The 15438-nt window shown below is 61.6% G+C and overlaps 1 protein-coding gene across 3 annotated transcripts; it reads left to right on the top strand.

Moving 5' to 3' along the window:
* Positions 1-142: 142 nt before the first annotated feature.
* daam1b (dishevelled associated activator of morphogenesis 1b) lies at positions 143-15437 on the top strand. Of its 3 annotated transcripts, XM_086099591.1 has the most exons (27): positions 143-367; positions 3806-3942; positions 6128-6380; positions 7257-7346; positions 8123-8194; positions 8375-8469; positions 8549-8882; positions 8955-9065; positions 9144-9247; positions 9504-9570; positions 9642-9759; positions 9900-10038; positions 10184-10242; positions 10304-10491; positions 10601-10870; positions 10942-11049; positions 11353-11382; positions 11872-11969; positions 12046-12130; positions 12205-12311; positions 12417-12505; positions 12578-12746; positions 13129-13236; positions 13332-13392; positions 13479-13610; positions 14204-14374; positions 14541-15437. In XM_086099591.1, the coding sequence occupies exons 3-27, from the start codon at positions 6195-6197 to the stop codon at positions 14757-14759; spliced, it is 3210 nt and encodes a 1069-aa protein (XP_085955717.1). In that variant the 5' UTR covers positions 143-367; positions 3806-3942; positions 6128-6194; the 3' UTR covers positions 14760-15437. The 3 variants fall into 3 exon arrangements, with proteins under 3 accessions (XP_085955717.1, XP_085955716.1, XP_085955718.1); XM_086099590.1 differs by lacking the exon at positions 3806-3942; XM_086099592.1 differs by lacking the exons at positions 3806-3942; positions 11353-11382.
* The last annotated feature ends 1 nt before the right edge of the window (position 15438 follows it).

Raw genomic sequence — 15438 nt, 5'->3', positions numbered from 1 at the left:
AGTTTTAGGTATTAGCAATGCAGTGAAAAAAAGGGGAAAGCAAATGAAACGAAGAGTAGAAAGACCAAATCACAAGACGCCTTTTGGACGTGAGCGTTGACTCAACTGTTTCCGTTTTAGTGGTGAGCCAGGTCGGCGCATGCGCAGCGACGATCCGAGCACATCGATGACATCACGCGATTCCGACCGACCCGCCGCCGGGTGGACCGACCGAGCGAGCGAGCGACCAGACAAGTGACCTCTTTGGCCTGCCAGTCGGTTTGGGTGAAAGCATCTCGCCGCCCGCCCCCGGAGCCTCTTGTTGTGCCCGCCGTACGTTTGCTAGCCGACCCGGAACCTCGCGGAAGAGAATGTTCAACAGAACGAGGTGAGACGAGCTCTTCTCTCTTCGTTTGTTTTCTGCTTGGCGAGCCAACAGCAGGCATGAGTGGCCGCTCCGGAGCGGCGCTCGCTCGTTCGTTCGCTCGCTCGGCGGTCAAACCGCGGCCGGGGGTGAGCGCCTCCCGGCCGGCGTGGTTAATGGCGCACCTGGCGCCGAGTTTCCGAAGCGCGTGTGAGAAAATGCTTGTTTGCGGTGTCCGCGAGCCAGCTCAAGCTACAACGCGGTGAGCGCTGCCTCCAGATCAAAGTGTCGCCGTCTACTTCCTGCCAGCAGGCTTCCAGATGCGCCCTTTCGCTGCCGTTTTTCCATCATCGCAGAGGAAGAGTGGGGGGGGGGGGCACTTGACTGATGGCTTCTGGATCAATCCTGAAGCGCGCCTGTTCATTGCCCTCGGGACGAAATACACCTGTTGTTCTTTGGAACACTGGCCCCCAAAGGATGTCCCCCACCCCAAAGTGGAGAGCCACCATGTTTGGCGTCACCAGAAATGGCGCAAAACGGAGCTCGCCTCCATTCCGAGTGTCAGCCGTCAGTTATTGTCAAGCGAGAGACATTTCTTTGGAGATGCTCAATAACATTTGCATTTTTAGTGTGGATTAAAACAAGCAAGAACCTGGACTTTTCCTGACGCTTTCTTGAATTCCCAGAAATTGGAAACGTCACGTTCTTGAACCTTTTCTTAAAACAAAGTAACAACCTTTGGCTTTTATTTGTTTCCTCTTTGCCCTCAACAACAAAGTCCCGATTGATCAAACGGGCTCTGTTCTTGAGCAGTCTTCAAACAACGAGGCAGCAATGGGATCGACCGTTTGTCGGCCGTGTATTCAAACAAAGTAAGAACCGTGGTGAAAATCGAGACCCGTCGACCAATATTTGCGGGACGAGTCCAGTTGCGTTGGGCGGAGACTATAACCCTTCCGGGGGTCGGCTTATTCTCGCTCAGGCGGTTGTCATCGGCGGGCGAGCGCCGGCGTTCCCCGGCGTTAGAATGTTCTCGGCGCTTTGTGCTGCCTTGGGGCTGTACGGAGGCCAGGGCCCGGGGGCGCTCGCGGTGGATCGCCGCCCGGGGAGGGAGTCGACCTCCCGACCCGCCTGATCCGCCGACGGCAATGTTGACACTGTAAACGCCGCCGAAGGCCTCCGCTCTTGTTGCGGCCACACCGTTTGGCGTGGAAAGGAAATGTTACAGGGCTTGCCTTTGCCTGCTCGTCTTATTTTTTACTGGATCATCTGGAGCCCATCTGGGGCCTTTCAGAATCAGAACTTATTCAATGATCGATATAGACATGAACAGAACAAAGTGAAAAAGACAAGCCAAGTTTGGGACCTGCCACCAGCAGCTGGCTGTTGACCGGTCATGCGCTCCTTTCCGCCTGGTCGCGTCTCGTCGCCTGATGGATGCGGAGGTCCTTCCGCCGCAACAATCGGGCCCCCCTTTTGTGCTCCCTTTGAGCCGGACAACAATGGCTTCATTTAGCATCGCCGCTCCGTCCGAGCGGCCTCCGTCGCCGTGGTGCAAGCGCCCCCCCCCCCCCCCCCCGCAGGCCCCCACCGGCAGGCCCCGCCGCTCCACCATCCACGGACCGTCACCCCACCGCCCTCCGCGCCGCACCCTGCCCCCAACCCGGGCCCTCCGGCTTTGGATTCGTCCCCGTTGTTGGAACAGCTGGGCGACCGTCGTTGGTCACGCCCCCGACCACCAAGTTGACATTCTGCACATTGCTGGCAAGCTGGAGAGCCCCCCCCCCCCCCCCCGGCAATTATGAATGCGTCAACGCCCGTCGAGCCGGCCCGGAAAGCGGCGGGCTCGGACCGGATCGGGCTGCCGACCGCGGCAGAAAGAGAGAGCGGCGGGCGCTCCCCACATGCCGCCGCAGCGCCCCGTTTGCAAAGCGCTCGCAAGTTGGGACACGTCGGGAATTTGCTCGAGGCTTCGTCGCCCTGCTTTGGAGGCCAGCGTTCAGGCGGCGGACCCCCTCGACTTGCGCTCATCCTTTGAGCGAGTAGCGCCCCCCCCGTTTGGAAAGGAAAGGAAGGAAGATGAAGCGTCTGCCCCCCGTCCTCCATCGCTTTGTCTTCTGTCCAGCGCGTAGGCCGCCTTGAAGCGTCCCAACGTCATTGCCGAGAACCGAGTTGCCGTCGGCGGAGCCGCTCGTGGCCGTCACGCCCTTTCCCATTTTGGATTTGGGGAAAAGTACAAAGCCGCTCATTTGACTGCGTCGCTCTGACAAAGAAACGGTCAGGAAAGGGGCCCCGCCTGCCCCTTTTATTCCACACAGTTGAACTGTGAGATCACAAAACAATTTCAAACGACACTCTGGTATTGTGCGATTCAGTCGTCGTCGATCCGTTGTCTAGCTCGTATCCGGGGGCGACGGCTTTAGCGAGGAAGCCCAGATCCTCTTCCGGCCGGGAGGCCGAAAGACGCGCCGCCGCCGGCGTGGCCTCCTGCCGGCGGGCCTTGGGAGGCGTCCTAATCAGACGCCCGAGCCGCTTCGTCGGGCTCCGGTCGATCCAGCTTACTCGTTAGCATAGCCAAACGCCCCCGGCACCTTTCGACCGCCGCTCAGGCGGAGCTTCCGACGCGTCAAGAAAAGCGGACGCCTCGACTCTGAACCGTCCTGACCATATGATAGTTTGCCGCCGAGCGACGTCGTGAGTCGGCGCCTTCCCCCGCCGACGCTTTTGTTCCTTATCTGTCCGCCGCCGAGGAAAACGACCTCGAACGGCGCGGCGCTTGGCCTACATCCGCAGGGATCAACAAGTTAAGCCTCGGCCTTTCAACCTGCCAACTCTGTCAATCTGTGACGAGGCACGTTAGCGGCGGCCGTTGGGCGTCGGCCACGACCGCGGGCGGCAAGTGGCCTTCCACCAGAGTGGGCCTCTGGGAGTTGTTGCCCTTCCATACTTAACTCTTGTTGGGTTAAGCCAGAAGGGACGGCGGAGAAGGAAAGCGGGACCCCTGGTCCGCCACCGAGGAATGTTTGACACGGAGTCGTCCGTCCGGCAACAAGAGCCCCTTTTTCCTCCCTCGAACATTTGCCATTCAACTCCCGCTTCGTGGTTTATTCGTACGATATTCAACGCGCAGCTGCACTTTGGCTCTCCCCCCCGCTTTGCCCCCACACGCATGTCGCACCTCGCCTCGGTTTCTCCCAAGCCGAAACAAGTTGTCCAGAGGCCGGGGGCGTGTGCGCTTCCGCGCTGGGCGGCGTCCTCCGCCGGGCTGCATCCTATTAGAGTGAGGGAATGTTGAAGGGGGCGTGGCCCAGAGCCAGGAACATCTGTGCCTGTCCCCCCCCCACCCCCCCATCAACCCCCACACCTCTCTCACTGCATTCTGCGGAGGAGCGAGTCAAGTGAGGGGAGGGGAGATCTCAACGGCAGGCACGGCAAGTTTTTTTTTGTTTGTTTCTTTTGAAGCCATCATCACCAGAAATCTGCGCGGCCGAACCGCCCGAACGGCTTGCGGATCGAAGGAGCCGCATGGATTCAACACTGCAGCCGGTTGAGCATTTTGGGTTGAAAAGAGGAGCGGCGCCAGAAGACTCCCGGAGAGGGTAGGACCGAAGCGCCGCTCTCGCCGGCTCGCTATCTGCCGCCCGGAATGCGCGCGGGGCTGCCGTCGGCCCGCCTTTTGTCACTCCTCCGCGTTTGAGCCGAATTAGCGGCCGTCGGAGCGGAAAACCTCGGCGGGCGGGGGAGGGCAGATGACGGCGGGTTCTGACCGACGGCGGACCCCCGAGGCGTACGCGGGGGGGGGGGGAATTGGCATCGATGCTGGCGGAGAGCACGGAGATGAGATTCTTTTGGCATGGAAAGAAAAGTGACCTTGAGCAAAGGGGAGGTGTCGCCATCCTTCTCAGGTTGCACCTCCCGTTGCGTGATGGCACAAATGCCCTCCGGACTCCGAGACCAAGCCCCTCCCTTCATTTTGATTGAGTGACTCCCTTTCTCTACAACAAGAAAAATCGAGATTAAAATGCGAGGGCAACGAACGGGCGGCTGCCGGGGGGAAAAAATAACTTCATCGCCCACCGCGGCATGCAACGGCAACTGCTCTGGTTGCCGTAGCGACCGGGGGGGCTGCGTTCGGGGGATTACAACTCAGACGGTGTTATCTTTTGAGATGTTTGTGGCTCGAGTGGACACCAAACAAAGAAAGCGTTTGCCACAGCCCGTCGTTTGAAGCCAAACGCGCTCAAAAGTCAGAGAAGCAAAAGTAGAAGGTGACGACAGGGACCCCAAGTCAACAAAAATCGGACTTGGGCCTGCCAAGGAAGCGCGATGATGTCTTTTTGTCCATAGCGTGGCCATTTTAATATCGCCTTGATCGCTAATTGATGCAATAGTCGATTCTCAAAACGTGGCCTCATACGGGCTTTGAAAACATTTGCGGCGCGCAGCACCACAACCTCGTCTTGAAACCCGGCGCCATCCCCGAGCGTCCCGCGGCCGTCTGGCCACCTCAAGAGTTGATGCAAAGTTTGCAGCCGGCTTGGGCCGGCGGAAAGGACGCCCGCTTCTGTGGACTAATATGGTCAAAGGCGCGCTTTGGCGCCGCCGAGCGTGACGCCGCCTGCCGAGGCCCCCCCCCCCCCGCCCCCCACCCGCTCGTCTTTGGAGAAAAGTCACCGAGCGTGCCGCCACGTGTGGGCCCGCGTGGCCTCGCCGCCGTCTGCCCGCCCCTTCCAAAGGCACGCCCTCGCGCCCGCTTGACCTTTTCCTCGGGATGGCGCGTTGCGGGCAATTTATTGTCGGCACACCTTAGCCGGCCGTCCAATATTTCAAAGGCGAGGAAAAGAAGAATGGGGAAACGCGCTGACACCCGCTGGAAAAGCTTCGCTCTCGCTTGTCACGTGAACGAGGTGACCTTGCAGTTGGCAGTTTTTCCTGTCCCGAAAAAGGCTCCGTCCTCGTGGCCTACTTGCTGCTTTTGATTCCCCTCCAAGGAGCCGTGCCGCTTCAAGATGCGGGGGGGGGGGGGGGGGGGGGGGATTCGCTTCGCTCGGGCCCACGTGCAACAAAGCTTTTTTTTTTTGAAGCGCCACCGAGCAGTTTGACGTGAGGGGCCGGCCTCGATGATGACAAATACAAGTTGGGCTGAATGAAAGGCTTCTAAGCGGAGACGTCGCTTTGTTTTGGGCGAGCCCGGCACATCTTGGCTCGTGGGAGACACCGCAAATTGTGTTCCCTGCATCCGAGCTCCTCCTTAAATTGTGTGCGACCCCACAGGAGCCAAGCGAGTGGACGGTCGCCGGCCTCGTCTCCCTGTGCAGTTCCAGACTCTCGATGTGCTCGTTTAGCGGGCAACGCGAGCTCCTTTCCCCCCCTCCCGCCGACGACGTCGGCCCTTCTGTGCGGCCGTGCCTCCTCAACCGGCGGTACGCAACGGTCTGCTCCCGACTCGAGTTGCGCGGCGCCGCTCAGCCGCGACAGCCGATCCGGGCGCCGTAGCCCCGCCCCTGCCGAGACTGCAGCCGAGAGAGTCGCTAACGAGCTAATCCTCCCTCTCGCCTCGGGAAGGGAAAGTCCGACTCGGGAGACGATCGGGTGGCCGCGGCGATACTCGCTCGCGGTTGAATGACTCCACCCCCAGAGGCGTGACGGCAAGAAACGCGGCCGCTCAAATCAGGGCTCTGAAAAAAAAAAAAAAGGCAGAGGTGGAAAGAAAAGGGTGGTGGCAGGTCCCATTTCAAGCGAGGCCTGGCGGCGTGACATCTTTGATGGTTTGTTGTCTTCCAGGGCGCTCTGAGGGGGCGCGGGCGGTGACGAGGCCCCCCGCAAGGAGCCTCCGCAACCCGACCGGCCCATGGCTCCCCGCAAGCGCAACGGCCGCGGCGGCGGCGGCCTCTCGTCCTTCTTCTGCTGTTTCAACGGCAGCGAGCAGCCGGAGATCACCTACAGGCTGCGGGAGGACTTTGGCCCGCAGGCCGTGGAGCCGGCGCTGCCCATGCCGGCCTACGACGAGCTGGACGGGATCTTCTCCGAGTTGGTGGTAAGAAGCGAGCCTGGTTCTTTTGGCATCTCCTCGCACGCTTCCGAGACGGGAAAAATGGCTTCGTCCTCGTCGAGCTGGTCTCATTCTTCCGCCGCCCCCCTCCGGCCATCCCCTTGCCGCGCTCATGTCAGCGGGACGTTTTTCCGCATGGACGACGGGCCTCATTCAGAGGCGCTCCGCCGTCCGCTAATTGCTTGTTTTTGTCCCCCCCCCCCCCCCCCCCCCTCGTGTGAGCAGATAATTGCGCGTGACAACAGAGGAGGCTTTTCTGTCCCCGAGTTGATCGAAAAAGAAATGGCCGGCTGCTTTTTGCTCCCTTGGCGCTGCGTGGGAGCCTTGTACGCACCGTCCAAGGGGTGGGGCCATTTGCGCTTTGCGACGCGCTTCGCCATCGTAGTGGGGGGCTCTTTTTGGACCAATCCATTGGACCACACCGCGGTGTCCTCCAACTTTCACTTGGGCCCAAGTTAGCGTCAACAAAACAAGGCGGGGCATTTATTTTGAAGCCAAACTCTTGTTGCTCGGAGACGCCCGGCAGGCTTCAAATGCGCCGCAGTCAACTCCGCGCGACGTATCGGGGGACCCACATCTTGCCTCCAGATGTTTGTTGCCGGACACGCCTCGTATCCCCCCCGCGTTAGTCGCGTGGCCCCACCCCCAGAATCAAATCAAACCTGGCCCGACACCACCCGCCAAAATCCCGCCAACCGCCGTCATTTGCCATTTGTTTGAAGCCGATGCATTGTTTGCGCTCAAGCCGGCGGGGGGCGTCGGGACGGCCCGCCGGAGAAGCGATGTCATCGCACCGCACGTCACTGAAAAGAGTCGTCGTGTTTTGAAGCATTTTATCTGATTTGTTTATTCAACGCGCAGGATGAGCTGGACCTGACCGAGAAGCACAGGGAAGCCATGTTCGCGCTGCCCGCCGAGAAAAAGTGGCAGATCTACTGCAGCAAAAAGAAGGTAACGCGAGCCCGTCTTCCGGGGAGCCGTCGTGGCATTCCTCGGCTTCGGTGCCGGTGCATCGTGACGAGGGCCGCGACGGTCCGTTGCGCGCGGGGCAACGCGTCCCTCCTCGATCTCATTGGCCGTTCGTCGTACGATTCCTTTTGGTGGGAGGCTCGCAAGTCCCGTTGCATTTTCTCCTGTCGCTGTACCGGCCAGGTGTCTCATGTCGGCGAACACAAGTCCCCCAGTCGGAACCCCCCCTCCCGCCAGTAAGTAAGCCGTCGGCAAACTTCCTCGGCTGAGTGCAGAAATGCATCCGCGTGTTTCGGGTGCGAGCTCTCCAATGAAACACGAGCTCCCGGAGGCTTCCCAACTCTTCAACCGCTTCCATTAACGGACTCTGCGCTCGGCGCCGCCCGCCCTCCCTCGCCGTCAAGAGAAAGCCGCGCCGTTACCTCAGGCGAACCGCCGCCGCCCAATTAGTGCGCGGGGCTCCCAGCTTGCCGCGCGTTGAATAGTTGCCGCCACCTTTTAACGTGCGAGAGCAGCTCTGCGCCGAGTCTCCTCGCGTCTTTTTGGAAAGCGGCCGCTCCAAAGCCGAGCGTCGGGTGGACGGATTAAAACTCGGCGGGAAGCCGCGGCCTCAATCCGCAGTCGGAACGTCGGTCCGCCGGCGGCGGCCTTTGGGCCGTCGCCGCGCCTCGGCTCCCGTGCCCCGTCCGTATCGCGGTCGGTCGCCGCTTGAGCGTCGCCGGTCCCGCCCCTCAAGCCTCGCCCTTTGTGTTTTCCAGGAACAGGAGGCGGACAAGAGTGCCACCAGTTGGCCCGAGTACTACATCGATCGGCTCAATTCAATGGCAGCCGTAAGTCGTACCGTCAACCGGGGGTGGGGGAATAAGAATAAATCCACAAAGGGCCCGGCGCCGTTGGGCGGGAGCGCGGCGGCCCCCCGTTTCTCGGCGGGCCGCTGTGGCGTTTTGGCGGCGTCTTGATGGGGGCGCGGCGCGGCGGTGACAAATGCCGTCTCCGTGTTTGCGGCGCAGCGCAAGACGCTTGCGGCCCTGGAGGAGGAGGACGAGCGGGAGAGGAACAAAAGCATCGAGAGCTTGAAGACCGCCCTCAGGACTCAGCCCATGAGGTGAGACCCCCCCCCCCCCCCCCCCGCCCCCCCTGCCGCCGTCAGTCGATGAATGGCGACGAGCGCCCTGCTCCCAAAGGTTCGTGACGCGCTTCATCGACCTGGACGGCCTGACGTGCATCCTCAACTTCCTGAAGAGCATGGACTACGACACGGCCGAGTCGCAGGTGCACACCTCGCTGATCGGCTGCATCAAGGCGCTGATGAACAACTCGCGGGGCCGCGCCCACGTGCTGGCGCACGGCCGCAGCATCGACGTCATCGCCCAGAGCCTGGCCGCCGACAACGTGCGCACCAAGGTGGCCGTGCTGGAGATCCTGGGCGCCGTCTGCCTGGTGCCCGGCGGCCACCGCAAGATCCTGGAGGCCATGCTGCACTACCGGCGCTTCGCCTGCGAGAGGACCCGCTTTCAGGTGCCCCGACGGGACGCGGCCCGCGCCCTCGCGCCGCCTCGGAAAGCGCCGGCAATGACCTGTCGCCCGCAGACGCTGCTCAACGATCTGGACCGCAGCACGGGCCGCTACCGGGACGAGGTCAACCTGAAGACGGCCATCATGTCCTTTGTCAACGCCGTGCTGAGTCAAGGCGCCGGAGAGGTCCGGTCGCCGCCGGGCTCCGGCCGCTCTTTTCCCGCTTCTCGCCGCGCCCTCGCTGACGGCCTTTTGTCCCCTCAGACCAGTCTGGAGTTCCGCATCCACCTGCGCTACGAGTTTCTGATGCTGGGCATCCAGCCGGTGATCGACAAGCTGCGCTCTCACGAGAACTCCACGTTGGACAGGTGAGGGGGCGGGGGGGACTCGCCGCTCTTTCAAAGCGCGCGCTCGAGGACGGAGTCGCTCTCGCCCGCCGTGAGCAGAACGCTCGAGAGGCGTCGGGACGATCAAAAAAGAAAAACGGATTGCAGATGTGGAAAATGTCCTTGAAGCCGTCAAGACTCCAGATTCATTTGGCAAAAAGCGGGCTGAGAAGGCTTCCGATCGAGAAACGCGGCACGCCAGTGAAGAACGCCTTTGTGCCGTTTCGCCCTCTCGCAGGCATTTGGACTACTTTGAGATGCTGCGCAACGACGACGAGCTGGCTCTGGCCAAGCGCTTCGAGTCGGTGAGGCCGCGCGACGCGGCGCCCTCCGCGCCTTCCGACGGGACTCGCTGACGGCACGCTTGCCTTGGCAGGTCCACGTCGACACCAAAAGTGCCGGCCAAGCCTTTGAGCTCATCCGCAAGAAGATGAGCCACAGCGACGCGTACCCGCACTTGATGTCCGTCCTCCATCACTGCCTCCTCATGCCGCGTACGTGTCGGCCGCGCTTTGGCGGGGCGGCGCCCGGCCCCGACCCGTTCGCCGCCGGCGCGTCGCGCAAAAGACGCGGTCGCCGACTTTTCCCTGCTTTTGACCGATCCCTTGGCGCATTTTCTCCCCCGCCCGCGCAGACAAGCGCAGCGGCAACGCGGTGCAGTACTGGCTGCTCCTGGATCGCATCGTCCAGCAGATGGTGCTGCAGAACGACAAGGGCCAGGATCCCGACGTGGCGCCGCTGGAGAATTTCAACGTGAAAAACGTGGTGCGCATGTGAGTGCTCCCAAAGCAGCAAGTCCAAACCGCCGCCTCGGCTGGCGTTCTCATTTAGGAATCGCAGAGTCGCGTTGTTAGTCGAGGCCCTCGGCAATACCGAAAACCCCCAAAATCAAATCCTCAATGATGTCGTCTCGCTCAGGTTAGTCAATGAGAATGAGGTGAAGCAGTGGAAGGAGCAGGCGGAAAAGATGCGAAAAGGTGAGTGCGAGCGTGGTGCCGCCGCTCGCCGCCGCCGCTCACCGCCGCCTTTCGCATCCAGAGCGCCACGAGCTGCAGCAGAAATTGGAGAAGAAGGAGCGCGAGTGCGACGCCAAGACGCAGGAGAAGGAGGACATGATGCAGACGCTCAACAAGATGAAGGAGAAGCTGGAGAAGGAGAGCGGCGAGCACAAGAACGCCAAGCAGCAAGTGGCCGAGCTCAGCGCGCGCCTGCGCCAGCTCAGCAGCGTACGTCTCGCCTTCGCGTCTACGTTCCCGCATGAGAAGAAGAAGCGGACGGCTGTCCGACGGCGCCCTTCCCAACTCTCACTTGTCCCGTGCGATCCCCCCCTTGCAGAGTCGAGCCGGCCCGGTTCCCGGCGGCTCCGCCTCCGCCCCCGGCGGCCCGGCGCCTCCTCCCCAGCCCGCGCCGTCCTCTTGGGGCTCGCCCCCTGGCGGCGCGCCGCCGCCTCCTCCGCCCCCGCCCGGCGGGCCCCCGCCCCCTCCGCCCGTGGGAGGCGTCCCCCCGCCGCCCGGCGCCCCGCTCGGGCCCCCGCCGCAGAGGAAGAAGAACATCCCGCAGCCGTGCAACCCGCTGAAATCCTTCAACTGGGCCAAGCTGGCCGAGGTGAGCGAAGACCCCCCCCGTGGCTCGGGCGCGGCGGCAAACGCCCACCCCCCTCCGCTTTCCCCCCTCAGAATAAAGTGGAGGGCACCGTTTGGACGGAGGTGGACGATGGCAGGGTTTTCAAAATTCTGGACCTGGAGGACATTGAAAAGACCTTTTCCGCCTACCAGCGACAGCAGGTACCGCCCCCGCTCGGTCCCGCCGAAGCCTCGCGTTCACCCCTCGTCCGTGGAAAGGCGCCGCGCCATCCAACATCTTTTGTTGGGGGCGAGTAAATCGAGCGCACGCCTTTCTGCCCTTGAAACGTTGGCGGAATGGCCGCCGCGCACGCTCACGCGCACGCTCACGCCTACGCCATCAGCTTTTGTCTTTGAGCGCCCGCGCATGCTTTTGCTGTCCGGGCTGCCGCGGCGTAACTCGCCGGACGGACCGATTCTAACAAAGGCTTCCTCGTCTCGCCCCGCTTCCCGGCTGCACTTTAGGACTCGTTTACGATCGCTAGCTGCAAACAGGTGAGTGCGCGGTCGCCTGCCAAGCCGTCGCTCTTTTCCGCCGCTCGCTCTGCGCTCGCCAGTTTATTAGCCGCTTCCTTCGTCTTTGAAAGGCCTCGAGTGCCTAGGCGGACGAAAGAGGAGGAGGTCTCGCGAAGAGGCGCTCGTCAAATCACCCTCTTGAGCTGTACCTAATAGATTGGCAAGGGATCCTTTAGGTCAGGGGTGGGGAACGCCGCTATCCCGCCGACGCCCCCCCCCCCCCCCCCAGTCAACTGACGACGATGGCCGAGGAGACCATCGTTTGAATCGGGTGCGCCGGAATAGGGAGGGACGGAAAACGGGCGGGACGGCGGCCCTCGAGGAAGCGGCGTCCCCCCGCCCCCGGCGTAGGTGCTCGGCTTTCTCGCCTTTGCCTTTCCTTCCCCCCCCGCCTGCTCGTCTGGGATGCTCGGGTCCGCGCCGAAAGGGAGCGTGTGAAGCCGCCGTGTTTGCCCGTGTGCCTTGCAGAAGGAGGCCGAGGATGACGCGCCGGGCTCCAAAAAGGCCAAGGAGCTGTCGGTGATCGACGGCCGGCGAGCGCAAAACTGCAACATCCTCCTCTCCAGGTAGCGTGTCCGGCGGCGGTCGCCGCGGATGCCGCCGGCTTCAAATGACGGGCGGCGGGCGCGTGTGCTGCCGCAGGCTGAAGCTGTCCAACGAGGAGATGAAGAGGGCCATCCTCGGCATGGACGAGCAGGAGGACCTTCCCAGAGACATGCTGGAGCAGGTGCCGTCGCGCCGGCCGGCCGCTTTGGTTTGCCAAACGCCCGGTGGGGGCTCAACCCTTTTGCGGCTTTTCAGTTGCTGAAATTTGTCCCGGAGAAGAGCGACGTGGACCTCCTGGAGGAGCACCGGCACGAGCTGGAGCGCATGGCCAAACCCGAGCGCTTCCTCTACGAGATGAGCAGGTGAGCGCGCCCGAGCTCCACCTTGAAGTCGCGCTCCTCCCGACGCCGGGCCTCGTTTTTGTCATTTGATGACGCCGGAGCCTGTTGTCGCACCCCCCTCCCCAGAATAAACCACTACCAGCAGAGGCTGCAGTCTTTGCACTTCAAGAAGAAGTTTGCCGAGAGGATCGCCGAGATCAAGCCCAAAGTGGCAGGTGAGCCGCCGCCGCCGCCGCCGCCGGGCGGGCGCCTCTGAAAGCCGACGCGCTGTGCCCGGGCGCCCGCAGCTCTCGCCGAGGCGTCCAAAGAGGTCGTGCGCAGCCGCAAGCTGAGGCAGCTCCTGGAGGTGGTGCTGGCCTTCGGCAACTACATGAACAAGGGCCAGCGGGGCAACGCTTACGGCTTCAAGGTGTCCTCGCTCAACAAGATCGCCGACACCAAGTCCAGCGTCGACAAGTAAGGGCCGCGGACAACCCGTGTCACTGAGTGACTTTTGCAAAATCCCGAGCGCCGCCCGCTTGGCTTGGGCTGCCTCCGAGGCCGTCTCGCGCAACGGCTTCAAGACGACTTCAAGCAAAGTCGTGTTCATGCGGGTGCCGTCCTTGTGTCTGTTTTTAAGTCTTGGGTCTCGATGTGGGGGGGGGGGGGGGGGGTTGAAGCAGTCTTCGTCGTCACGTTTGCGTCGTGAGGTTCGACAAAAAACTCGGGGTCGGCGGGGTGCTTTGAAAGCCGCCCGGGAGCGGCCGTCGTCTGACCTCGGGTCAAGTAGGTTGAAATCCTCTGTCGGGCGAGGACGTTTTGGGGCGGGGCCACAAGTGACCGACTTGCCTCTCGCCAGGAACGTCAATCTTCTGCACTACCTGATCACCATCCTGGAGAAGAAATACCCCCAAGTGCTGGAGTTTCACGGCGACCTGCCCAGTGTGCCCGAGGCGGCCAAAGTCAAGTAGGTGGAGCCTCGCAAAAATGGCATTTGAGCGCGTGCGGCACCTGTGAGTCGTGGCGCACGTGCCTTCATGGCTCGGACGTACTTTCTTCTAGCCTGACCGAGCTGGAGAAAGACGTCGGCAACCTGCGCGGCGGCTTGAAAAGCGTGGAGAGCGTACGTCGCCCGCCGACGCGAGTTTCGCCCCGCGCGGCCCGCGGCTCACCGCGCGCTCTTCCTTTTCTCGTCGCTCGGCCGTCCAGGAGCTGGCCTACCAGAAGAAGCGAGCGCAGGAGCCCGGCGACAAATTTGTGTCGGCGGTGAGCCAGTTCATCACCGTGGCCGGCTTCGGCTTCTCGGACGTGGAGGACTCGCTGACGGAGGCCAAAGACTCGGTGAGACGGCGTTTTGGAGGCGACGAAGAGCGGTCGTCCTCTCCTCTGCCCCCTCGAGCGTCTCGCACAAATCAAAGCAGGCGGCCGGATATGGCCTTCGGCTTTGGTTTTAACAAGAGTCGGGCCTCCATTAGGTCTTTACAAGTGGAAACCGGAGCCCGCCGTCCTGTCCTTTGATTTAGCCTCCGCTTTACTGGCAAGGAGTGTTTTTTGTCTCGGCGCGTTTCTGCTCTCGACGCGGGTGTCGAGCCGGTCACACGGCAACCATGAAGTCTCCGTGACTCCTTGACGTCGGCCCACGGCGAAAGGCTGGAGTCGTTTTCCACGCGGATGAAAAAGAGCTTCCTCGCAGCTCAACCTCGTCCATGAGCTCGGAAGTCTTTGACGCGGTTGTGGCTCAGCGCCTTCTCCCATCTGGATGTTAACTAACCTGCTGCGAAAAGGAGCCAACAATCACGTCGCCCCCGTTGGGACTTGGGCTCCAAATGCTCTCCGGTCAGGGCCGCGGGGGGAATGCCGGCTTCAAACGAGTCTGGAAAATTGCCGTCCCGCTGCTGGGCGCGCTAATGCATTCTTTCCCTTTCCTCCCGCAGTTTGTCAAGGCCGTGAAGCACTTTGGCGAGGATGCCGGCAAGACGCAGCCCGACGAGTTCTTCGGTATCTTCGACCAGTTCTTGCAGTCCTTCGGCGAGGCGCGGCAGGAGAACGAGAACATGCGGCGGCGCAAAGAGGAAGAGGAGCGCAGAGCTAAAATGGAAGCTCAGGTAACGGCCGCGCGCCTTCTCTCAAATGGCGCTCGGGGAGGTCCGCGCTCCGTTCTTAGCCCAAGTCATTTTACCGCGAGTTGGCGACGGCAACGCATTTTGAGTCGACTGCGAACATCCGCGGATGGCGTTTTTTGTTGATTTCTCCCGCGGGATTGCCGTGCAGCTCAAAGAGCAGCGAGAGAAGGAGCGCAAGGCGCGCAAGGCCAAGGCCAACGGCGAGGACGACGACGGCGGCGGCGAGTTTGACGACCTGGTGTCGGCGCTGCGCTCGGGCGAGGTCTTCGACAAGGACCTGTCCAAGATGAAGCGCAACCGCAAGCGCGTCAACAGCCAGAACTCGGAGGGCGGGCGCGAACGACCCGTCACCAAGCTCAACTTCTAGCACCTTGTCCTCCACGCGCCGCTACGCATCCTTGCGGGTTTTTTCATGAGGTCCCCCCACCACTTCCTGGAGTGACTTGCTACGTTCCCACGCTTGAACATTTCACGGTCAACGGAAGACGCCGTTGGACAGGATCTGCTGAGTTCTCTTTCTTTTTTTTGTCTGCTTGCAAACAGGACAACCACTCCCCTCAAAGACTACAAAAGTGACTGATGGGGAGACACTCGAGCTGGACTTTTTCCCACGTCAGAGCTTTAACCCCCCCCCCCCCCCTCCCATTCTTGTTTTCAAATAGTTTGACGCGTTTGCAGCATTTCTCAGGGATGAGAATGACAAATAAGAAACTAGTCGGATGGGAAAGCCGGGTGCGAACGGCGAAAGGTACGGGTGGGCGGTTGGGCGTCGTCCTAACTCGGATCCCGATGCGCTTGTCAAATCCAACGAACGGATATCGGGCACATGTAACCGGTGTCAAGGAGCACAAACGACAAAATGCGCTCGCTGAATTTAGCGCCACCGAATGCGAAGGGATTTTTACGTCAAGTCGGTACTTTTCCAGGCCTGGGCCTAAAATGGCCAATTTCAAGCGTGGCCACTTGTCTATTCAAAAAAAAAAACCCACGTGCACATAAGCTGTAGTTACCGTGCTAAAACGCCATTAAAAACATAGCCAACCAAG

The sequence above is a fragment of the Hippocampus guttulatus genome, chromosome 20 (genome assembly GCF_054856545.1).
Source record: "Hippocampus guttulatus isolate MCC_2025c chromosome 20, RoL_Hgut_1.0, whole genome shotgun sequence".
In the NCBI taxonomy this organism is placed as follows: domain Eukaryota; kingdom Metazoa; phylum Chordata; class Actinopteri; order Syngnathiformes; family Syngnathidae; genus Hippocampus; species Hippocampus guttulatus.
The sequence above is the reverse complement of the archived record's forward strand: the minus strand, read 5'-3'. Positions and strand labels throughout refer to the sequence as shown.